We start from the raw sequence: 24,730 nt of genomic DNA, 5'->3' as shown, positions 1-24,730 counted from the left end.
TTAAAGGCACTGACTCTAGTTTATTACAGAGTTAGCCAAACACAGAGTAGGTGTCATCATCTTCATTATTAAAGGCACTGACTCTAGTTTATTACAGAGTTAGCCAAACACAGAGTAGGTGTCATCATCTTCGTCTTTAAAGGCACTGACTCTAGTTTATTACAGAGTTAGCCAAACACAGAGTAGGTGTCATCATCTTCATTATTAAAGGCACTGACTAGTTTATTACAGAGTTAGCCAAACACAGAGTAGGTGTCATCATCTTCGTCTTTAAAGGCACTGACTCTAGTTTATTACAGAGTTAGCCAAACACAGAGTAGGTGTCATCATCTTCATTATTAAAGGCACTGACTCTAGTTTATTACAGAGTTAGCCAAACACAGAGTAGGTGTCATCATCTTCATTATTAAAGGCACTGACTCTAGTTTATTACAGAGTTAGCCAAACACAGAGTAGGTGTCATCATCTTCATTATTAAAGGCACTGACTCTAGTGTATTACAGAGTTAGCCAAACACAGAGTAGGTGTCATCATCTTCATTATTAAAGGCACTGACTCTAGTTTATTACAGAGTTAGCCAAACACAGAGTGGGTGTCATCATCTTCGTCTTTAAAGGCACTGACTCTAGTTTATTACAGAGTTAGCCAAACACAGAGTAGGTGTCATCATCTTCATTATTAAAGGCACTGACTCTAGTTTATTACAGAGTTAGCCAAACACAGAGTAAGTGTCATCATCTTCATTATTAAAGGCACTGACTCTAGTTTATTACAGAGTTAGCCAAACACAGAGTGGGTGTCATCATCTTCATTATTAAAGGCACTGACTGGTTTATTATGTAGTGTAAAATATCCGGTTTAGTGAGGTTAATTTCTATACTATTTTTAAAAAAGGACCATGGTTTGGGGGGAATTTCGATTTACAAAGTCTGATTTTGAGAGGTTTCACTGTACATATTAAATAAAACCCACCAAAATATTGATTGACCCTTAATTAATTTTGTTGAATGTTGTTAAATTACACGCTCATACATTTTTAAAAACCTTTCATCATTATAAGCTGGGTACATGTATACTTTATTATCTTATAATGTGAAATGTGTTGATAGTATATGATTTTATGTTTTGGTTAATGGAAATAAAATTTTATATTTTAAATATTATTTTATGAAAAGATCAAATTTTCACACATTTTTTCAATCATCAGTTTTTTAAATGCTAATCTCTAAAATACTGTAACAGTTCTAAATTTTAATGTTGTTAATAGACCCTCCACACCCCTTTCATTCTCTATTATATTTCACTTGTTAAAGATATCCTATGCTAGTGACACAAGAGGAATGCCATTTTGTTTTCAGGCCAGGAAGAAAAGTATGGATGAGACCAAACGGAAGCTGGCTCTACAGCCGTCTCTGATTGGCTGTCAGAGTAGCCATGCAGCCCTGATCAGAGACGGGGATTTGTACACCTGGGGGAACTCAAGACATGGCAGGTGCGATCTGAAAAACTAAACTTTATAAATAGTTTTCTTTTTTAATTCTAATTTGATATCCAGTTGTCAGTTATTATTCAGTGTGCTCTAGTGGTGTTATTAAACAAAGCATCCTTTAACTTTAAATTCTAGATATGAGTATGATGTTCAAATTCTAGTCAAAGCTAAGGCTGTTTTTTCATTTCTATTTTTTTCTCTCTTTTATAACCCTAAAATCATGTTATAGGTATTAATTTTGCAATGACAGGATAGTTATTTCACAATGAGGTCTCCATTATGTATTTATATTATTTCCGTCATGAAAACTAGGGGCCCAATAATCCAGACACTCCCTGTGCATAAAGAAACATCACTTCTCACTTTCACATACATAAAAGAGTGCAAAGTTAAGGTTGTGTTACATCTCATTGCTTATTGTTACTATTATTATAAAATTAATTTTTTAATATTATTTTCTTTTAATATGATAAATGGAGCTATTAACCTTAGTGCATTTCTTTCTATTACATCTCAACCATTTGCTAAAATTTTCTGTTGTGTTATGGGTAGCCTGTTTCCAGTCATGTTAATGTTTCCATTTATAGTCCGGTTAAATATTCATCAGACTATTCCTAATAATAAGAGACTGTGCCCACAGTAAGCGTGTTTGAACCCTCGGAATATAAGCAAGTTAATACCTACGAAAGAAACAATTCATCAAAAGAGTAAACATTTAAGTTTTCTTCAGTGTTTGTTAAAACAATATTATACAATGTCTTGTGTTACATTGTATATACTGGAAAAAAACTTCTGCCATGAAAATTATTTTTTGCTTTAGCTTTTTAAAAAGAAAATTAATATGCACTGAGAATTAAAGTGGCAGATCCTTTTTTTTAAATACTATGACATATTTTTTACTATTAAAGCCGTCTTTGATAATTTAAATTAAAGGTACTTTCATATTATTATTTAGAACATATTTTGGTACTTCTGAAGTGGTTTTGGTTATTCAAGTGTTTGTAATACCCGAAAATGCATTTTGCATACTTTTAAAAACGCACGTTCATCTACAAAGTAATATTTATTGAGACAAGCTCTAGTTATTTTTAAACAATATTTCCCCATTTAAACATCACAGACTTTAGTTTCTCTGGTATGTGCCTTTAAAGGTTGATATACCATTAATCAATTCATAGAATTCATGAGTGCTTTTGTAATCACCTAAATCTATTCTAATTACAAACTAACCATTTGTTTAGCTTTTGGTCTTCATTATAGGATTATGGTACAAAACCTTCATATTTTGTAGATTTTAGCATTTATTAAGTATGTACATGTTATATATGTGTGTAGACTGGGACATGGAGATCTTGTAGCTGAAAAGAGCGTCTGCTTGCCGTGTCGGGTGGAGACTCTTCACATGTTACAGATTCAGGTCCGCTCAGTGGCCTGCGGGAGGAATCACACTGTGGTCATCACAAATCAGGGGGTATGTTAAAAAACAGCTGCAACATTTTGTTAAACATCATGTAGAATTTTCACTATGCAAGTTTCAGACATTAATTGCTACACAATTCAAAAATGTTAAATAGTGGACGTTAATCAGTTTTTAGTTGACTGTCTCTAACAAATGTACAGCTAACCAGAATCAATCAATCAACCATTTATTTTCATTTTTGAATCGTATGAAAAATACATAAATGCACAAATATACAGCTATGTAAAACATTTATTAAATAATGATCATCAGTACTATCAGGTTGAAGGTCTGGGGACGCAAAGTAGGAAACGTCTTCTCAAATATCTCATAACACAATTTGCCATGTCATTCAGTTAGATTAATATTGGCTCTATCTGATTTATGTTTGTGGAACTGAATGTACAATAAACCATGACAAAGGAGTATTTAACATTTTCTAAATTATGTAAACGGTGAAAACCAGTTACTAGATTATTTTGGACTATGTCAATTCTGAATTGTGTCAACGTTTGCTTTCTGTCTTGATTTAAAGTATTTCATTTGGAATATCTTTTTGCATGTGAAATAAAATAAAAAGAACAGAAATCTCATCAAATGACTGATATGGTCTACTTTAAACAAAATAAATTCATACACATATGCCTGGAATGACCTAGATTGATGATTTTGGACACTAAATTGTGCAAAAGAATTACTGAAGAATTATATCCATACTCCTTACAAAAAGCTTCATATCAGCTATAGACATCAGTTTTTAGAGACAATTCTTTTCTAACCAACTAAATTGTCTTCATAGAAACCTGAATTTGATGACCATGTAACAGTTGTCTTTGTAGATAACTACCGGCCTTGGTGGCATCTTGGTTAGGCCATCGGTCTACAGGCTGGTAGGTAATGGGTTCGGATCCTCTCAAAATTTGTGTGGTCCTTAACCATATGTCTGACGCCATATAACCGTAAATAAAATGTGTTGAGTGCGTCGTGGAATATAGCATTTTTTTCTTTCTTTCTTTTGTAGATAACTGACCATATATTTTATTTTTCTTTCAGGTGTATGGCTGGGGTTGTTCACGTTACGGGCAGGTGGGTGTGGGTACAACACATTCCTACAGCCGTCCCATGTTAATAGAGACTCTAGCGAGTGAGACCTGTGTAAGTGTGGACTGCGGCCAGTACCACACCCTAGTTCTCACGGCAGACAGTCAGTAAGTTTCTTACACCTTTACCTGTGGCCAGTACCACACACTAGATCTCACAGCAGACAGTCAGTAAGTTTCTTACACCTTTACCTGTGGCCAGTACCACACCCTAGTTCTCACGGCAGACAGTCGGTAAGTTTCTCACACCTTTACCTGTGGCCAGTACCACACCCTAGTTCTCACGGCAGACAGTCAGTAAGTTTCTTACACCTTTACCTGTGGCCAGTACCACACCCTAGTTCTCACGGCAGACAGTCGGTAAGTTTCTAACACCTTTACCTGTGGCCAGTACCACACCCTAGTTCTCACGGCAGACAGTCGGTAAGTTTCTCACACCTTTACCTGTGGCCAGTACCACATCCTAGTTCTCACGGCAGACAGTCGGTAAGTTTCTCACACCTTTACCTGTGGCCAGTACCACATCCTAGTTCTCACGGCAGACAGTCGGTAAGTTTCTTACACATTTACCTGTGGCCAGTACCACATCCTAGTTCTCACGGCAGACAGTCGGTAAGTTTCTGACACCTTTACCTGTGGCCAGTACCACATCCTAGTTCTCACGGCTGACAGTCGGTAAGTTTCTCACACCTTTACCTGTGGCCAGTACCACACCCTAGTTCTCACGGCAGACAGTCGGTAAGTTTCTCACACCTTTACCTGTGGCCAGTACCACACCCTAGTTCTCACGGCAGACAGTCGGTAAGTTTCTCACACCTTTACCTGTGGTCAGTACCACATCCTAGTTCTCACAGCAGACAGTCGGTAAGTTTCTTACACCTTTACCTGTGGCCAGTACCACATCCTAGTTCTCACGGCAGACAGTCGGTAAGTTTCTTACACATTTACCTGTGGCCAGTACCACATCCTAGTTCTCACGGCAGACAGTCGGTAAGTTTCTTACACCTTTACCTGTGGCCAGTACCACATCCTAGTTCTCACGGCAGACAGTCGGTAAGTTTCTCACACCTTTACCTGTGGCCAGTACCACACCCTAGTTCTCACGGCAGACAATCAGTAAGTTTCTTACACCTTTACCAGCAAATATTTTAAGCATTTTTGTTAGTCATTCCAGTTTGGATTCATGTAAAAAGAAAGGGAAAAAGGTTTTGAAAACCACAGAAATGTTCTATTTTTATGTGCAATTTATAAAAACAGTGGTCAGTATATTAACAAAACAGCAAAACAGCATGGTGACCAAGGAGCTAACTTTCAATGAACTAAGTCAAATCAATCAAATAGCTCTATTTTAATTTCGATGAAATTATGCATCAAATTTACCTAACAAAATTATGTAACCTTTTTCTTTTTGGGCCTAATCCTACGGGACATTTTCAAAGTCAATAGCACCAAAACCAAGCCTCGCCTCTCTTGTAAGACCCCTCTCCCACCCCCCAAACCCTTTCCTGTTCTGGACGGAGGAGCCGGCGGAAGTTGACACCTGCGCCCATGACAGGGGTATGCTACAAGAGCTTGCTCTGAATGTGCATGTTAAAGCCTAAGACCATGAATAGTCATGAATATTGTCTGCTCATGAAGTTTGAAATCATATTTTATCGATTTATCCTACTAAACTCCATATTTCTTTATTCTTTAGTTAATTTGTTTCTACTAGTTGGAGATTGTTTTGTGTATATGTGCGATAAAACAATGAACAAAATATAATTAACATGTGTCGTTACCAAGATAAGGAAACGAATGTTTGTTTGGCACCTCAGAACTTGGTTTAAGTATAATTTAAGAGAGGAAACCCACTGCAGCACTTTCCCCAAAACAGTCTTTGGTGTCCAAGTTATGGAATACTGGTTAGAAAGGAAAAACCCAGTTCATTTCACAAGGAGAATTGATCATATTATGTCGGGAAAGCATGATACTATAGGGCTAAATGTTTTGTAAAGGTAGTACTAAACCAAATAACTTCCGGCTGGGTTAAAGTTCGAGTTGCACCCAACTTTTGATAGAGCAGTTAATACCACAAGTCCTGTTATTGGATATACAGGTAAATGTGAGTGAGTTGGTTGCATAAAAAATAGTTTCATCTCGGCAAAAAGATTATTTTATTTATACTAAATTTTGTGCTGAACTAGGGTAGTCATAGACACTACCCATTATCTTTTAAATGAGCAGCTTGATCCCCAAGTTTTTTTAATTCACTTTAAGGGTGAGGGGTGGTAGTATTTATATTCATGGTGTATATGTTGATTAATACACTTCAGTTAGGAGTTTTAGTCATGTATGTTACTATGGTCATCTATGGGATTTGATTTGGTGGTATACACCCTAAAAAGACTTAATTTAAACTTTTTCTTCTTCTTTTTTAATGTAAATCTTCAGTTTCTAATAGTTTTTATAAGCAGCTGTACACTAATTTTGATATTGCAGAAATAATAACTTCTGCATAATATGATTGTAATGAATGAAAGATTTATATTTAGATTGTACAGCTGGGGTTGGGGTGTGCATGGACAGCTAGGTCAGTGATCTGTGTGTATGTTTATATTTAGATTGTACAGCTGGGGTTGGGGTGTGCATGGACAGCTAGGTCACAGTGACCCTGAAGACAGACTTGTGCCCACTCTCATCAAAACACTGAGTGGGAAAAACATTGTGAGGATAGCTGCTGGATACTGTCACAGTTTGGCTCTTACAGAGCAGGTAAATTGGATGGATGGTTGGATCGATGGATCGATGAATGATATATATATGTGGTAGGTGATGTTTTTTTCATTGCCTATTTAATTAATATTCTGCAGTTATAAAATTTCAGTGTATATATACTTCCTGACTGTATCATGATATTTGTATATGATTTAAAATGTTTATGTTGATAGCCTTGATTTATGCATTTTAATTTTTTTCCTTATAAGATAATATTAGCTTGTTAATTTTTTAAGGTAAGCCAGTGGGCTTCAGTATCAACATGATTCTGTTTAATAACTTTCTTAGCTGGCGATAACAATTTTGTATAATATTGTTGTTATGTTTCTACCCTTAATGACTTCACTATTAATAATATGTTGTTTGGTTATCCAGGGTGACCTGTACGTGTTTGGCTGTGGCTATTTCGGCCAGCTTGGTCTGGGAAACAACCTGAAACAATCCACCCCTGTTAGATTACACACCGTCGATGAACCAATCACAGCCATTGGTGCCAAGTATTTCACATCTGTACGTTTTTCTTGTGTGATCTGTGATAAGTATTTCACATCAGTATGTTTTTCTTGTGTGATCAGTGATAAGTATTTCACATCAGTGTGTTTTTCTTGTGTGATCAGTGATAAGTATTTCACATCTGTAAGTTTTTCTTGTGTGATCTGTGATAAGTATTTCACATCAGTATGTTTTTCTTGTGTGATCAGTGATAAGTATTTCACATCAGTATGTTTTTCTTGTGTGATCAGTGATAAGTATTTCACATCAGTATGTTTTTCTTGTGTGATCTGTGATAAGTATTTCACATCAGTATGTTTTTCTTGTGTGATCAGTAATAAGTATTTCACATCAGTATGTTTTTCTTGTGTGATCAGTGATAAGTATTTCACATCAGTATGTTTTTCTTGTGTGATCTATGTGAAGTATTTCACATCAGTACGTTTTCTTTAGACATTACCTGTCCTCAAACAAGGGCACCTCCACCCCATGCAAGTGGTCTGGTCCGAACATCCCAACAGCCAATGGGATGGCCTAAATTCTTTAACTGCATACTGCTCTCTAGTTCCGGTCACATGACTGTAACTTCCTTCTTTTTCTCTTCGCTAAAGGGTCTGGACGTCCTTTTGCTTGGCTCTTTTTTGGAGTCAACTTTTTTATAAGACCTTTGGTTTTGTATTCGTGTTTCGGTGAAATGTGTTTCACCTTCGTTTTCGTTAGCTTTCGTATGTCTTTTCACGTATTTCGTTTGACTTTCCAAGCGTTTATTTACATGAAATGTTTCTTATATTGCCGGTTGTCGTGTCTGACACCATTTGCAAAATGGCTTGCAAATGGCGTCTTTGTTGACCGGCTTTGTGTTTGTGTCATGGTTGGTTTTTTCTTTCTCTTTCACAGATTGAAAATTATTATCATGTCTGATGTTAATGTTCAGCGACTTGTACGAGCGTGTTTACGCTGTAAAAAATTTACTGCCGGCGGCGACCCTCATGATTTATGTCCGGGTTGTCGTGTTCCGTGTGGCCTCTCTTCGAGATGCGACCTGTGTTCGGGGCTGTCTGATGTCGAGTTCGCGGCTTACCTGAAGGTGGTGTCAGCGAGAACCAAGAAAGTGGAATCTTCGCTTTCAATTGCCGACTCCGTAGCGGAAGTGTTACGTTCATTTCTACCAACCATGCTGAAAAAAACAATGGCGTCAATGGCGACCTTACCCAAACCGGCGGTTTCGGGGTCAGGTCCGGTGCAAGTCCCCTCTTCAGGGGGTGGGGCTTCTTCAGCTCTACCGATACCTAAGACTTCGGATGACAGGCCTGCGGTTCCTACGCAGCCCTCTGACAAGCCGGCTCATGCAGTTAGACATTCCACGGACTCCAAGGCTCACCGATCTTCGGCGGGGAAGTCATCTTTGGCACATCGGAGCCGGGACCGTAGCCGTTCCCCACGACCTGCACGGCTCCCTACGGGTTCCATGGATCGTCAGCGCCGACCTTCGATTGATGTGACTTCCAGGGCCTCCGAGGGTTCTCGACGGGACCGTGGACGGTCCGGTTCATCGGCGGCTTCCATTTCGGCAGATCGATTAGCCTGTGCTCGAGTGCTCCGAGACTTTGGAGATGCAGCGCCTACAGCGGTTTCTATCATTGATGAGCCTGACTCTCCTGACCATATGACTATGAGGGATTGCTTGGCGGCCGTCTATGACATGTTGCCGTCCTTGCCACATCCACCAACGCCGTCCAAGAAGGGACCGACACTGATGATAGCGACTGATGTCCCTCCGGAAGATGTGGTTATCCGTTCCTTGGCAGCCGGTACACTCATATCCAATGTGGCGACGGATTTAGACCGCACCTTTAAAGACACAGCGTCCTTTGTCGCCTTCCCGTCTTGGAATCACTGTATGTATCCGGTGTTTGACATGCCCTTTAAAGATGGGGCTCCATCTGTGGATCAAGATGTTCACCATCTTGGGAAGTCGTCAACTGTGGATTTGACGGACAAACAGGTCCAAGCCATGGATACTGCCCAGAGACATTGCTTGTTTGTGTTGTCTTACTTGGACGTTTTCCTTGCTGTGATGGACACCCAGGCAAAAGATGCACGGTGCTATGCGCTGTTTCAACAATCGGCGCAGATGCTGGCTTTCCTGACGTCTTCGGTTACCTCTATGTCATCGATGTTGATGCAGTACCGTCGCCAGGCTTATCTGAAAAAGTCAACTTTGGATTTCCAGCATAAGAAGGAGCTGTTAGCTCAACCGTGGTCCGCAACAAAGCTGTTTGCAGGCAAGGTTTCTGATGTGGTTACGGCCAATGATATGGACCAACAGTCGACAGCAACTGTCAAAGCTTTACAACGTATTTCGACGTTGGAATCCATGAAGCGAAAGTCTACTTTCACTGCACAACTACCATCTAAGTGCTGGAGAGGTTCCTTTTGAGGTCAACCTTCTCGACGGTTTCCAGACATACGACCATCCAGTCCTCCAGCTCGGACCCAGGGGAAGCCTGGTCGACGTTGACGCCAGCCAACAAATCTTGGACTGCTCAGATTGTCTCGATCTACGCCCTCCCCTGATTTTGAACCAGAACAACGACTCGGTTTTGACGCTTCCGGTGTGCAACACACCAGTCGAAATATCCATGGTCGGAAGTCGACTTCGCCGTTATTGGCGAAACTGGCAGACACTTTGCCAAGATCCGTTTGTCACGTCGATCTTGAAGACAGGGTATCGTCTGCAATTGTCTTCCATCCCTCCACTGACCACTTCACCTCGAGAACCGTGGCATTCCGTATCACAAGTCAAGGTCCTACAGGAGTCCGTCAACAAACTGGTGGAGAAGGGAGCCGTTCGCAGCATTTCGGAAGCACGCTTAACACTCGGCTTTTACTCAGACATCTTCCTCGTACCGAAGAAAGATTCTCCGGAGCTGCGAATGATCCACAACTTGGCGTTTTTCAACGACCACTACCTGCTTCCTCCTCCGTCCTTCAAGATGTTAACGTTGCGAGATGTCCTTGCCGTGATCAAACCGGGGGATTGGCTTGCCTCGCTAGATCTCAAGGACGCCTACCTTCACGTTCCGATGCATGCCGATTGTCATCGCTACCTCCAGTTCGTGCTACAGGGTCGGCATTATGAATGGACAGTCCTGCCCTTTGGGATATCCATAGTGCCATGGCTGTTCACCAGAATCACGACTCCGATGTCCCGCTTCCTGCATCGCAGAGGTATATCCTTTTATCCGTACCTCGACGATTGCCTGATGAAGTGTCAGAGCAAGACAGGGCTTACTGCACATGTTGCCTTCATCATGGACTTCCTCAAACATCTGGGTTGGATTATCAACATCGAGAAATCTCGACTGGCTCCCATGCAGTCTCTACAGTTCATAGGTGCTTGGCCTTCTCCTCTATCGTTGGTCCAGCGGACGTTGAGGACTTGGCGTTGTGCCCTGTCAGAGCCCTGCACCAGTACATCGAGAGGACCAGATCTTTTCGACAACATCGCAAAAGACTTTTCCTTTCCTGTAACCAGAGTCGGTTGAGGGATATTACCAAGAACACGGTGGCCACCTGGATCCGGTCTACTATGCTGACCGCCTATCAGAAAGAGGGTTTACCTGCTCCATCTGCTTCTAATCCGCATGAACTCCGTGCTTTGGCTGCCACGATGTCCCTGCACTGCAACACACCCATTCAGCACATTATCACTGGTTGTTTCTGGGCTACGGACTCCATCTTTGCCAACTATTATCTGAGGGATATCTCCACAGAAGACGTTGAGGGGTTCCATCATCTGGGTCTGGTTGTTGCTGCACAGACTCTGTTGAATACAAGCCGTCCTCGTCGCCGTTGATGTCTGTCTGATTCTGGGCTGCATACTGAGATGTCCATCGAATCGACAGTTGAGGATTGCTTAGACTTTTGTTCTTTTGCACAGTTCACGCACTGGTGCCGGAACTTTTGTCTCAATAACCTTTACCCTGCACTGCATGTGGTTATTTGTTGTCGTTATTGAACTAACAGTTCTTTGGTGTACTAGACAGAAAACACTCGGGGTCTTGTTCTGTTCAATGTTCTGACGGATGCACCTCATTAGGTTGTCGCTTGTTATTACAAAAATAACACTTCAATACGTGAGGGTTACCTAACACCTGCATCCCTGGTGGCTACGACTTCCCATCCTGTCAGAACCAGCATGAGATGTGGCAGCCGCCTCCTGGTCCTTTGTTCTGGGAGCCGTACCTGCCACTGCTGATGGATGCCACCATTCTGGTTGTTGTTACTAACATCACCTGCATTGGTCTGTGACGGGCATTCCTAGGAGGAGGGCTTACCAGGGTTGGCCTCATTCGTCCACTAGTCAGCCTCTTTCCGGTTTGGGGAGTTATCACAAGCATCTACGGATCTCGGCACCCATCACCATCTGTTGAATGCTGCCCTTGTTTGAGGACAGGTAATGTCTAAAGAAATGGAGAAAACTTGGAGTGTTTTCTCTTTTATAGATACATTACCTGTCCTCAAGATTTCATCCCGCCCGGGCCTCCCCGCTTCCTGTTCTCCGTGCGATGCGCTCAGGGAAAAAGAAGGAAGTTACAGTCATGTGACCGGAACTAGAGAGCAGTATGCAGTAGAAGAATTTAGGCCATCCCATTGGCTGTTGGGATGTTCGGACCAGACCACTTGCGTGGGGGGGAGGTGTCCTTGTTTAAGGACAGGTAATGTATCTATAAAAGAGAAAACACTCCAAGTTTTCTCCATTTTCTTGTGTGATCTGTGCAAAGTATTTCACATCAGTACGTTTTTGTTGTTTTGTCTCTTGTGAAAATGATGTTCCAAAGTTGCATTAATTTTAATGTCTACTGGTCAGTTTGTAATAATTACTACTGTTTTTTAACACTCCATACTATATTCAATTTGGTAATTGAGGGATTTATAAGACATCTAAAATTTGCTCTTTCAAAACTTGTCACATTGTAATTTGTATCCATTTATTTTTACATTTAATTTTGATTAACATTAATTAATCTGTTTTTATTTCTATAAAAACTCATTTTTTATTTAGTTAGTTACCATCCATGTGCAAAATTAGAAAAGAAAAATAAAAATCATATTTTAATGTTTGTGAGCTTGTCTTCTCTGCCAGTAACCATAGTAACTATTTGTATATTTTTTTGTCACTGCTGGTAACCATGTGTATATTTTTAAGATTGATGTCACTGTCAGTAACCATGATAACGATTTATGGGGTTGTTTTTTAAGATTGTAGTCACTGCTGGTAACCACGTGTACACCTGGGGCTGTCATCCGTGCGGTCTGCGCTACTCGGCACAGATTGTTCGCCGATCACGTCAACACGGGCAGCCACTCCGTGATCCCATCGACAGCTTCCTCGCTCCGACTTTAGTTGATACTATTTATGTTAATGGAAACATCACTCAGGTATCATAGACAGTTTCCTGGTTCCATCTCTTGTTGATACTATACATTAGTGGAAACATCACTCAGGTATATAGACAGTTTCCTGGCTCTGTCTCTTGTTGATACTATTTATGTTAATGGAAACATCACTCAGGTACATAGACAGTTTCCTGGCTCCAACTTTAGTTGATACTATTTACATTATTGGAAACATCACTCAGGTACATAGACAGTTTCCTGGCTTCATCCCTTGTTGATACTATTTACGTTAAGGGAAACATCACTCGGGTACAGGCAAGATGTTAAGGTAGGTCTAATATAAAACTTGCTGTAGTATGGGACATGTCCATATAGTTCTGTTGTTGAGTTTTTTGGGTTTTTTTACTAAAATGTTATAAGAATGTTGTATTTAGAAAGTAATTAAGTCTTATGTGATAACTTTAATAATGAATAGCATTGCTATTTTGTAGATATTTCTGGGTTTGGGACATGGTCTGGCGAGTATCGTACCAGAATGAAATGTTTTGAATCAAATGTGACAAACCATGCTGCGTCTGTGTTGACACAAACTACATATCTGGCAACAGACGTCATAGAACATGTGCTATATTTTCAACCTGCCAGACTGGCAGCTGTACAATGTTCAAGTCTTACTTTTTAATTTTTCTTAACAGACAACAGGAAAGATATATATTAAGCAATGTAGAATAATCGTAATTATTGTTGATGTTTATAGAAGAAAATATATCCAAAGATTTGAACGCAGTCAATTATATTGATAACACATAACAGTTATAGACCCAGACATCAAAATACATCAGACATGGCGTCTTTGCTACACTCGCTAGACCCAAACCCAGATTTGGTGTGTTTTGGGCCTTATGCATGATCGACTGCTCAACCAGTGCCCCACAACTGGTATGTCAATTATTATGGTATGTACTATCCTGTCTCTGTGTTAGTTGTGTTTTTAATGACACTGATGCCGTATGCTTGATAAATGATGTGCTGGGGTGTTGTAAAAGCAACATTTACGTTATTTATGACTATTCTCATCTGTTGATGCTGAGTATGTATGTCTGATCAATGAATGAATGAATGAATGAATGTTTAACGACACCCCAGCACAAATATTTATGTCTGATCAGGTTAATTGAGTTGTTATTTAGTTCTGTGATTTGGTTTTAGGTCGCTAGTGGAAGTCTACACTGCATTCTTCTGACAACAGAAGGTGAAGTTTACACATGGGGCCACAATATGGATGGACAGCTTGGGACTGGGACCAAACAGGAGGAAGTCAGTAGACATGTTATGCATTTATTATCATTATTTATATTATTTTTCATATATCAAGTGGCAGGAAGTTTAATATTTCATAAAACTCAGATGAGTTCAGGCAGATGAAGCAAAAAAAAAAGCTTGCTAAACTGGTCTTTGTGCACACGTGAAACCCTGTGATCACATCTGGAACCAGTGAAATTATTTGAGATGTTAGAATTGCTTCCTGTTGCTAAGCACAAAGATACGGTTATAAAGATTAAGCTACAAGACTTAGTAGCAAGTGTACCTCGGGCTTAGTAGCAAGTGTACCTCGGGCTTAGTAGCAAGTGTACCTCGGGCTTGTACCGCCGGTACAACAGTAGCCAGATTAGCTAATGGTTAATGATTACTTAAAGGGACATTCCTGAGTTCGCTGCATTGTAAGATGTTTCCGACTAATAAAATATTTCTACGATTAAACTTACATATTAAATATATTTTCTTGTTTAGAATATCAGTGTCTGTATATTCAATGTGTTTCTGGTCATCTTAATATGTGTAAGAAGTCCAAACTAGATTTTGTCTTCAAATAATTTTATACATACGAAAAAATATATTTTAGGACATAAAATGAAATTTAACCTAGTAAAAATACTACAACGATCAGAAACACGTTTAATATACAGCCACTAATATTTTATGCAGAAAAAATATATTTGATATGTAATTACATTTGTTAAAAAGTCTCTGTTAGTCGATAACATTTTAAAAATTGCAGCAAACTCAGGAATGTCCCTTTAAAGTGCAGATACTTATAATTAATGCTAATATTCAAGCATTTAGGAATTTTAAGTAGCTCCTCACCTCAAATTATAAGGCCGTCATAAATGAAGTACTAGATTTTTATTTTTAAAAAACTCAAAATGGGAGCAGTGGGTGAAATATTTTTTATTTGGAAATACCACAAATGGAGCAAAAATAATTTTGGGCCAATAAAAAGAAAGGGAATTTCAGACAAGGATGAAAGTGTGTGATTTATTTTATTGTGGCCTAATGTTAATTTCTTATGAAGGAGGCGTGTTGTCATCTCTGAATGTGTTAGTACTCAGAAAGTGTACATCGACAGACACATGTAGATTTGACTCATTGTGGTGTCCGTTCATTTCAGAAACAACCCAAAATGTTGACAAAGATCAACGACCGCCATATTGTGATGGTGAAGTCAGGAGGAGAGTTTAATGTTGCTATGGATACAAACAACCAAATATTGGTGTGGGGCAAGAATGACATGGGACAGGTTTGTACATCGTCATTTGCTTTCGAACCACGTGTACAGAGAGTTGAGATTAGATGAAAGGAAGGGAAATTTAATGACACCCCAGCACATTATTTAATCAGTGGCTGCTAAATGTGAACTATTGGTCTAGATGATAAGAGTAGAAACCTGCTACTACAACACCCACTTGTCTACTCATAATGGAAGCAAGGAAGAAATGTTTTAGTTAATGATGTACTCAACACATTTTTATTTACGGTTATATGGCATCAGACATATGATTCAGGACCACACAGATAATACTGTTCGATAAGCAGTAAGGGATCTTTTATATGCACCATCCCATAGACAGGATAGTACATAGCACGGCTGTTGTTGCATCAGTTGTGGAGGACTGGCTGGAACAAACAATAGCCCAGTTGGCCCACTAATGGGATCAATCCTAGATTAGTCCAGGGAACATTTTGTTTTAACATGTTTATTATCGACAGTTCTTCAGTCAAAAATGACATTTGTGGGATCAAGTAGACAATAACACCCGCAAATCTAAAAACTCCATATGGATATGTCCATTGTAAACTGAATAATTTTCCTACGGACTTAACTGTATATTTGGTATATCTTGAAAAAAATACCTGGCTACAATCTAACTGTAGACCCTTGAACTGTTAACTTGGCCTGTTCCAATTGCTCATTTTTAATGACGCCATTAACTCTCCGGATGTTATTTTCATTTGATCCTGGAAAAAGAATGTAATTAACCAATCACAATATAGAACACACTTGCCATCAGTTTACAATTATTATTTAACATTTTAGAATTGTGTAGCAATCTCTACAATTGCAGTGCGAATCTCAACAGTCATGCATCAGACAACCACGTTATCAGCTTTGGTCATAATAAATTAACATTGGTAACTGCTTGGTAAAATTGTTACAATTAAAATACTTTCTTCAAACATTAACAATCTTCAAACAATAAATTTTTATTTGTAGAAAAAATACCATTCATCAAATATAATTACTGTTGAATATGTTATGTTTATTGTGTTTAAAGCTAAAAAGGGAATTGTTTGTTGTCAAAATAATAGGCTCGTGCCTACCCATAGCAACCCACAGTCCATTCAACTTAGTAAAAAAAAAAAACCCACATAATTGTCAGTCCAGACTATTGAAGTTTGACAATTTATGCTAGCTTTTAAATTAATCATTTCACTGTCATTCCAGCTTGGAATGCAACTACCCGAAAATTCTGAATCGTCCCGACAGAAACTACATTCTCACCGCAGACACAGAATAGACCCAGCCCAGGAAGCTCTGACACCGGTCGTTCTCAGAGGAATACCAGTCAATGACCCGAACATGCAGTCACTATGGCAACAGGCATCTTCTGAGAGTGGTGATTTAGAATTATGGGTATGCAAATGTAGATCTGTAACCAATGATCTATTTCAACTTAAATACATGTAGTCAAGAAAATGTTTGGTAATGTCAGGGTTGTGATAGATGGCAGCACTATCAGATACTACTATCTAAATGACAAAGGTTGTGGCTTTGATTTCATTACAGAACACTGTATTATCATTAATGTTTGCACATTTATCATATTCTTATAGCTTAATGTTGTTAATATCTTTGTGAAGCAGCAGAAATAGAATAAATGACAAAGCACACTTACTGTCTCAGGATTAGGCAGATAGTTGTTAGTTGGATGACAATAAAAAATCTTTAATTGCTTATATTATTAGTTTTCACACCTTAGCAGATAGAAATATTGGTGTTCATATATTGTGTGAAAATTTGGAAGAGATTGGAATTTGTAATCTTCATTTTTAAGGTTTTGAAAAAGTTTAAATGTTTAACAAAAAATGTGCTTAAAATTATAATGCAAGTGTGAAAATAATGTTATCCAAAAGGACCTAACCTTTGGTTTCTTCATACTGTGTGTTTAGTGAATATTTTAAGAATTGCATTTTAGTTTGATTGCCTATTTTCAGTTATCGGAGGATTCTAAAGATGACTGTCAACTGAATATGTTACCAAGCCTGGAGACGGTGGGAAACACAAAGTATTGTCGAAAAGTTATCGCTGTTGTGACAAAGGTGACTAGTTCATGAACTAAACACTGTTCAAAACGATAGAAAATCTTATGTGTATATTGGGTGATTAGTTAAATGTTCAGTCAAGAACAGTATTTCTTGCCTCATACAAACATGGGTATTTTACTGACTCATTGGGACAAGCATCTTTATGTATTTGATAGAATAAAGTCAGGGCTTCTAGATTATGGTAGCCCAACTCCCATGGCTAGTGATATTCAATGTTGGGCTAGTACAGGGCTTCTAGATTATGGTAGCCCAACTCCCATGGCTAGTGATATTCAATGTTGGGCTAGTAAATAACTACTATCACCATGCCCAACGGCTAGTGAAAACAAAGTTGTCAAACATTGTATTTAAGTCTTTTTTGTAAATGTGAATATCCTGCCCCCCCCCCCCCCCCCCCCATCTAAGGTTTTTTAAGCTTTATCTCCCTCGTTAAGTAACATATCCGAATATTACTATTAGTATAATTGTATTTACTTAAAGTAGGGATAGTCAATTTTTAATTGTGGCTAGTAAATTTTTTAAATCATTGATCCCATGGCTAGTGGATTTTATAAAAATTCTAGAAGCCCCGATATTAATGTAATTATTATTAGGGGTTTTTTTTCCTTTCTTTTTCTTTCTTTTCTTTCTGAGATGATTTTTGTTTGTTTTTAACCTATTTATTGTCCTTCAAATATTTATTGTGATATCGACTATGCTGCCATATATGAAACTCCTACTGGAATGTACTGGAATGTATTGTATGGGCAGGACTGTATGGACCCTTGTCATTACTTCTTTATTTTTGTATGGTAAAAACATAAATGTTTATAGTCATAAATGTGGAGAACATTGTAACAGTTGTTATATCAGACCTTACCAATTAAAGGTTCCCCATCACTCAACTGAAACTAGTTCAAGACAAGTAATTTTTAGCTCACCAGAGCTTGTGAATTTTAAACAAAAAGTTGGTTAAGCCATTGGACATAAGGCTGGTAGGTACAGGGTTCGCAGCCCGGTACCAGCTCCCACCCAGAGCGAGTTTTAACGAGTCAATGGGTAGGTGTAAGGTCATTACACCCTTTTCTCTCTCACTAACAAGTAACCAACTAAGAACTAACCCACTGTCCTGGACAGACAGCCCAGATAGCTGAGGTGTGTGTCCAGGACAGCGTGCTTGAACCTTAATTGGATATCAGTACGGAAATAAGTCAAAATGAAATAAACAAAAAATGCTATAAAAGGATTAAATATCAATGCTCAGTTTGGTCAAAGAGTTAAATGGCTCCCCATAATCTAAGTTAGAGGAGCAGTTAATCAGTTCCGTCCGTTGTTTTTACAGTTCTATTCTACCAATAATGTCATTTGTTATTCATTTGTACTTGTAGGTGTTATCCCACCTGTGTAGTGGCACGGAGATTCTGCGACTTTGTGTCGACCACAGCGATTGGTTAACAGCTGCTGATATTAACATCCTCTTGGAGAACAATGCACAGGTAATTTAGGTCTTGAATAATAATTAGCTATATATTTCTCTTTTGTTTTTGTGTTTATTTTCACAACAGTGGCATTAAGTTTTATTATTCAAAAGGCTAACCCTCTTAACACATGTATTGTCAGCCATTTTGGACCAGAATAACTCATAATTACTTCAATGACTGACAGAAACACAAACACACATGTTGCCTCTACCATGCTGACACTGATTGGTTACTTCTTAAAATAGTATCCAATGATATTTCTGCTTTCATTTAATAAACTGATTTCAGGAAAGAAACAAAATACAACAGTTTATTCAATGTTAGGGGGAATTTTGTGTTACTTTGAAATTGTTACTTAATAACATCTTTCTCATTTTGTTATTATACCATAAAAATGTTTATAGTTTGTTGTATAAATTTGGTGGCAGACACCAATGATTGGTTCTCTTTGAATTGATATTTATGAAAAAAATCAACATGCACTTCCATTAGGTTTAACAAAATATTTGTGTCACAGACTTTACTGCAGCAGTGCCATTACTGATTAGTTAAAGCAGATAGTAGATATTTGAGTTGTTTTATCTGTGATATCTCTCATTGCAGGCTTTGTGTTACCATTTACATGCTCTCTCTGAAAGAAGACCCAGCATGCAGACAGAGATGTTCCGTCACATGACCATTCAAGTTGTACAGCATCACATCAGGTACTGTACTGTCTGATGTAACTTATTTAAAACATAGTTGAAACGTAAAATGTTAGACAGTTGGGGTGTATTTAGTTTGTGTACATACAATTACACATGGTTGTAGCAATATTATAGATCTGTATTTACTTGATACTGTGTTTTCAGACTGTGTATGTTTCAAGAATGTGTACCTTTAGACTATGTTTTCAGACTGCATGTTTTTAGACTGTGTATGCTTTAATATTGCTTACAGACTAAGTGTATTTTTAGACTGTTTTCAGAATATGCATTGTTTCAGACTGCACTGGTTCAGACTAAGCATGTTTTCAGACTGTTTTTAATCTGTGGGGTTTTGTTTCAAACTGCATATTTTCAGAATGTGTTTTCATAAAGCATGTTTTCAGACTGTTATTTAAGACTGTGTATGTTTTCAGACTGTGATTTCAGACTGTGTATGTTTTCAGGCTGTGTGTGAAGAAAACTGAGACTGAGAGAGAACAGACTGAGGAACTGAAGACTATGGTGCTTGAGGTGAACATTTATTGTTTAATTTAGGCACCAATCAGCCTGTCCCCTATAAAAATGGGAGCCTGTATGCATATGTATAATGATGTACATAAAAGAGTGAATGTTGTTTAAAATTTAACAAACAAATGTGAAATTGAACATAGAATATGATGTACATATTTTGGTGTCTATGTTTTAAGTCTTTATTTATTTGCTAATTTGAAACTCTTGGGGCTTTGGTGGCCAGATTCTTGGGAGGGGGGGGGGGGGGGTTGTTAGCTCCAGTCTTCTTTTATGCCATGGTCCAATGTTGACATGGTCTGATTTCTTACAACTTTATGCATAAATAATTAATGTTATAAAATCCAGAGTATTTCTAGTCATATTTTATGTGAAATGGAAAAAATAAAGTACCTTCAAAAATATGCTTAGTAATTTTAATAAAGGGTACTGTGTACATTTATGAATGAATAGATTTTTAATATTGTTATAGCTGCGTATGAATATGAAGTAATGCCGTATTTTGTTGTTTGCAACTAGTTGGTTATTGGGACACGTTTGTTACTGAGATGTTGAACTGTTTCAGATGCTGAGACACTGGGACCTGTGTGAACTGCCACTCACTGACCTGGAGACGGTCTTCACAAACAATCTGCAGTCATTAGCTTACCCCATCGGTCTCGTCTTGTTTAGGTTTGTTAGAACAACCTGCAGTCATTAGCTTACCCCTATCGGTCTCGTCCTGTTTAGGTTTGTTAGACTGCAGACTTAGTAACAGAACAATGATATACACATTTTTATTATCCACATAGTTCAAGATATACAGGGAAATATAACCATATATAATGATTTTACATGACCAACAAATAATGTAATTTTGGGAAGCGACATCATAACATAATGTGGCTTCTCCAGTTTTAGCTCTGTGCATATTGTAATTGCTTACCAAAATGATGTTATTTTGTCATCTTCTTTTTACCTTTGAAACTTTTTGACACAGTCCTTAATATTTATAAAAATAATATTATATCTATTACTGATCTTTATTTTTGAAAATATATTTCAGGGACCGTGCTCGATCTACTAAGAATGTGTCCCAAGAAGATTCTGAAACGTCCACCCAGCTGTACGTAGAACGGTTTTCAACATCGTTCTGTTTGAAAGTTCTTCATTTGGTTCTCTCGCACTTCAGCAAAGACGACAGCAAACTGACCAAAGAGTGGAATTCCTGGCAGCTGTCGTCTGCACCGCCCAGTCAGGATAGCGGCAGCAGGTCGAGGGTTGAGGTTCAGTGTAGAGAGAAACTCGTTCCGTATGACCAGGTGTGGCGGGATATCGTCCGCAACCTGGAGAAGATCGCCGATGCTCAGAGATGTATTTTACTGACACGCAGCGAGATGGACCACCTAGAGGAACAGGCAGAACAGATCAAAGAAGGTACATTGTGATGACACATCACCATTTGTTGTGGTGTCACTTGTTGAGGCAGCTTAACGTAGTCCGGTTTAGGAAAACCTTGTTGAGGCAGCTTAATGTAGTCCGGTTTAGGAAAACCTTGTTGAGGAAGCTTAACATAGTCCTGTTTAGGAAAACCTTGTTGAGGCAGCTTAACGTAGTCCGGTTTAGGAAAACCTTGTTGAGGCAGCTTAACGTAGTCCGGTTTAGGAAAACCTTGTTGAGGCAGCTTAATGTAGTCCGGTTTAGGAAAACCTTGTTGAGGCAGCTTAATGTAATCCTGTTTAGGAAAACCTTGTTGAGGCAGCTTAATGTAATCCGGTTTAGGAAAACCTTTATGAGGCAGCTTAATGTAATCCGGTTTAGGAAAACCTTGTTGAGGCAGCTTAATGTAATCCTGTTTAGGAAAACCTTTATGAGGCAGCTTAATGTAATCCGGTTTAGGAAAACCTTGTTGAAGCAGCTTAATGTAGTCCACTTTAGGAAAACCTTGTTGAGGCAGCTTAAGTTAATGTAGTCTGGTTTAGGAAAACCTTGTTGAGGTAGCTTAATGTAGTCCGGTTTAGGAAAACTTTGTTGAGGCAGCGTAATATAGTCCGGTTTAGGAAAACCGTGTTGAGGCAGCTTAAGTTAATGTAGTCTGGTTTAGGAAAACCTTGTTGAGGTAGCTTAATGTAGTCCGATTTAGGAAAACCTTGTTGAGGCAGCTTAATATAGTCCAGTTTGGAAAATAATTGTTAAGGTAAGTTAATATTGTCTGGTTTAGGAAATACTTGTGTAGCAGCTTAATATAGTCCGGTTTAGAAAATAGTTCTTCATTAAAAAAAATAATACAAAATACTGAAATGCTTTTTCAAATGTTTCTTTGATGATTACAGAAAGTACATTTATTGTGTTGTTACTTGTTGAAATAGCTTAATATAGTCAGGTTTAGAAAATAGATTCTTCATTAAAAAAACATAAAACAAAATTCTGAAATGCCTTTTGCAAATGTTTTTTTAATGACTATTGATCAGCTCAAACAAGGTACATTATGGTACCACACTGCCATTTGATGTATCGTTATTTGTTGAGACAGCTTAATATAGTCGAGTTTAGAACATTAATTCTTCATTTTAAAAAAGATAAAACAAAGTAACAACTGTTCAAGTGGTATGCTGCCAACAGTTACTGTATCATCTGGCATAATGTGGCTAACTAAACACATTTATGGTCAATGTATGCTGATGGTTTTGCAAGGTATTTAGCAAGGGAGAGTACTTCGTAAAAGTAGCAGACTCTTGATATTGTTGTATTTGTCACAGAATATATTCTGACACAGAAATTATATTGAATTACATGCAAAGACATTGTATTGAAATACATGCCAAAGTGAATGGTGGTGCGCAGTTTTACATGTATGTGTGTACGACTATTTGTGTACGACTATTTGCTGTCTTTGTTTTTGATGTGCGAGATGTATTTCTGTTTCAAATCCACACAGATCTGAAACTCAGTGAACACATGCAACAAAAAGTTTTTTTTTCTTAATGACACCACTAGAACACATCGATTTATTAATCATCGGCTATTGGATGTCAAACATTTGTAATTCTGACATGTCTTCAAAGGAAAACCATTAAATCTTTTCCATTAGCACAGGATCTTTTATATGCACAATGTGCTCTAGTGGTGTCATTAAACAAAACAACAATGGACCATATCTAAATTGCATTGTAATTTACAAAATGTATTTTATATAATGATAACTTATCATTTCAGAGGACACTTGTGACAAGTCTTTGGCCGTGTTGTTTACTTGCGGACATCACTTCACCCAGCAGACGTTCAAGAACGAAGTGCTTGTCAGTCTGGAAAATGAACTCACGGACAGTCCCAATAAACTGCCCTTCACAGCATCGCTCCTCAAACAGTATTACTCCAGGGAGGGGTTGCTTCCCCTGGCCTGTCCTAAGTGTGTACTACAAGCAGTGGCGACTTTATCATGATGACAGTATTAAATCATTTTTCACAGCACCAGTTGCCTTAAAATTATAAAACAGATTTTTGTACATTAAATCACAGGGCTCAAACTTAACGACAGAACTGACAGCAATTGCCATAATTGCAATATAAAGTGCTGTAGGTCAAGGACTTTACTGATAGCAGTTTTTTGTCACTGGATAAAAATTATTGCCATCAGTTGAAGCAGTAATTTTTGGTTTTTATATTTGTTGCAAAGGTTACTGGTTTAAAATTGATGAAGGTTTACTAAAAATTTCCATCAGTGAGCATTTTGCCTATGGCAAAAACATTTCAAAAGTGCTGTAGGCAACAAATTCTGATGTTCGAGCTCTGAAATTACAGACATGACCGATAAGTACGGTGTTTTTTCTTGATTGTTAACATAATGATTGTGGTGTTACAACCATAGCTCTATGGCATTTATATTAAAGCCTGTGGTAGTGTGTTGTATGTGGAAAATTAAATGTAAGATTCCTTCATTTGCTCTCATTGGTTAGATGTTGGTGCAGCGACATCATTAGAGTAATCATATATTTCATGACTGCAAAGTTTTTAAAGCAACAAATGTGATTCTGTATTATATTCTTCTGTGCAATATTTATTACAGCTGTTATAATGATCGCTTTGCTATATTTATATTTATATTTATACATATATTGTATAATTTGCATTGTTATAATATATATATTTGTATCTAAGAAAAAAATTATAAACATGTATTTAATAAATATATGAAAGATTTTATGAATTTATTTTTGTATATGATATAATGAATACTAAATGGGTGCCCATAAAAATATAGCACATTTCCTATGTCATTTATTGCAAGATCTGTAGTTCATGATAGCATACGTGGTGTTTTCTCACATACAGTTCAGTGCGTTTTGGGCATAGGCATACAGGCTTCCATTTTTGTTGAAGGGGAGGCAGCTGATTTTTGCCCAAATTAATCGAAAATGCCAAAATATTTATGATGACATTACAGTCAAACAGCTTCATGTACAATGTATATACATACAGAGTTGCAAATGAATCACTATACATTTTTACATAAATTACAACTAATATTGTTTAGTAGAATGATGGAAACATGGTGAAAAGGTTTTCAGGTCCGCTCATTTTGCTCAAATATCTCCATCTGTTTTGTCTGAATTTGAGGAGTTGTCCCCATCTCATATGCTTATGGTTTTGGACTTTAGAATGCACAGAGCTAAGGTTAAGCAAGATATCTCTCTTGAATCATAGTGGTAAAC

General features: G+C 38.0%; 1 protein-coding gene across 2 annotated transcripts in view; it reads left to right on the top strand.

Moving 5' to 3' along the window:
- Positions 1-24,217, top strand: part of LOC121369224 — a 50,821-nt gene extending 26,604 nt beyond the window's left edge. For both annotated transcript variants that reach the window (XM_041494170.1, XM_041494168.1), the window contains 16 exons: positions 1,359-1,492; positions 2,825-2,960; positions 4,002-4,156; positions 6,652-6,802; positions 7,181-7,315; positions 12,563-12,742; positions 13,910-14,017; positions 15,150-15,278; positions 16,485-16,673; positions 17,255-17,359; positions 18,733-18,840; positions 19,429-19,529; positions 19,976-20,042; positions 20,605-20,711; positions 21,085-21,455; positions 23,235-24,217. In XM_041494170.1, coding sequence (XP_041350104.1) covers positions 1,359-1,492; positions 2,825-2,960; positions 4,002-4,156; positions 6,652-6,802; positions 7,181-7,315; positions 12,563-12,742; positions 13,910-14,017; positions 15,150-15,278; positions 16,485-16,673; positions 17,255-17,359; positions 18,733-18,840; positions 19,429-19,529; positions 19,976-20,042; positions 20,605-20,711; positions 21,085-21,455; positions 23,235-23,461 — 2,403 coding nt within the window. In that variant the 3' untranslated portion in view covers positions 23,462-24,217. The remainder of the gene's footprint in view (positions 1-1,358; positions 1,493-2,824; positions 2,961-4,001; positions 4,157-6,651; positions 6,803-7,180; positions 7,316-12,562; positions 12,743-13,909; positions 14,018-15,149; positions 15,279-16,484; positions 16,674-17,254; positions 17,360-18,732; positions 18,841-19,428; positions 19,530-19,975; positions 20,043-20,604; positions 20,712-21,084; positions 21,456-23,234) is intronic.
- Positions 24,218-24,730: the final 513 nt, after the last annotated feature.

This window comes from Gigantopelta aegis, chromosome 3 (assembly GCF_016097555.1).
Source record: "Gigantopelta aegis isolate Gae_Host chromosome 3, Gae_host_genome, whole genome shotgun sequence".
NCBI lineage: Eukaryota > Metazoa > Mollusca > Gastropoda > Neomphalida > Peltospiridae > Gigantopelta > Gigantopelta aegis.
The sequence above is the reverse complement of the archived record's forward strand: the minus strand, read 5'-3'. Positions and strand labels throughout refer to the sequence as shown.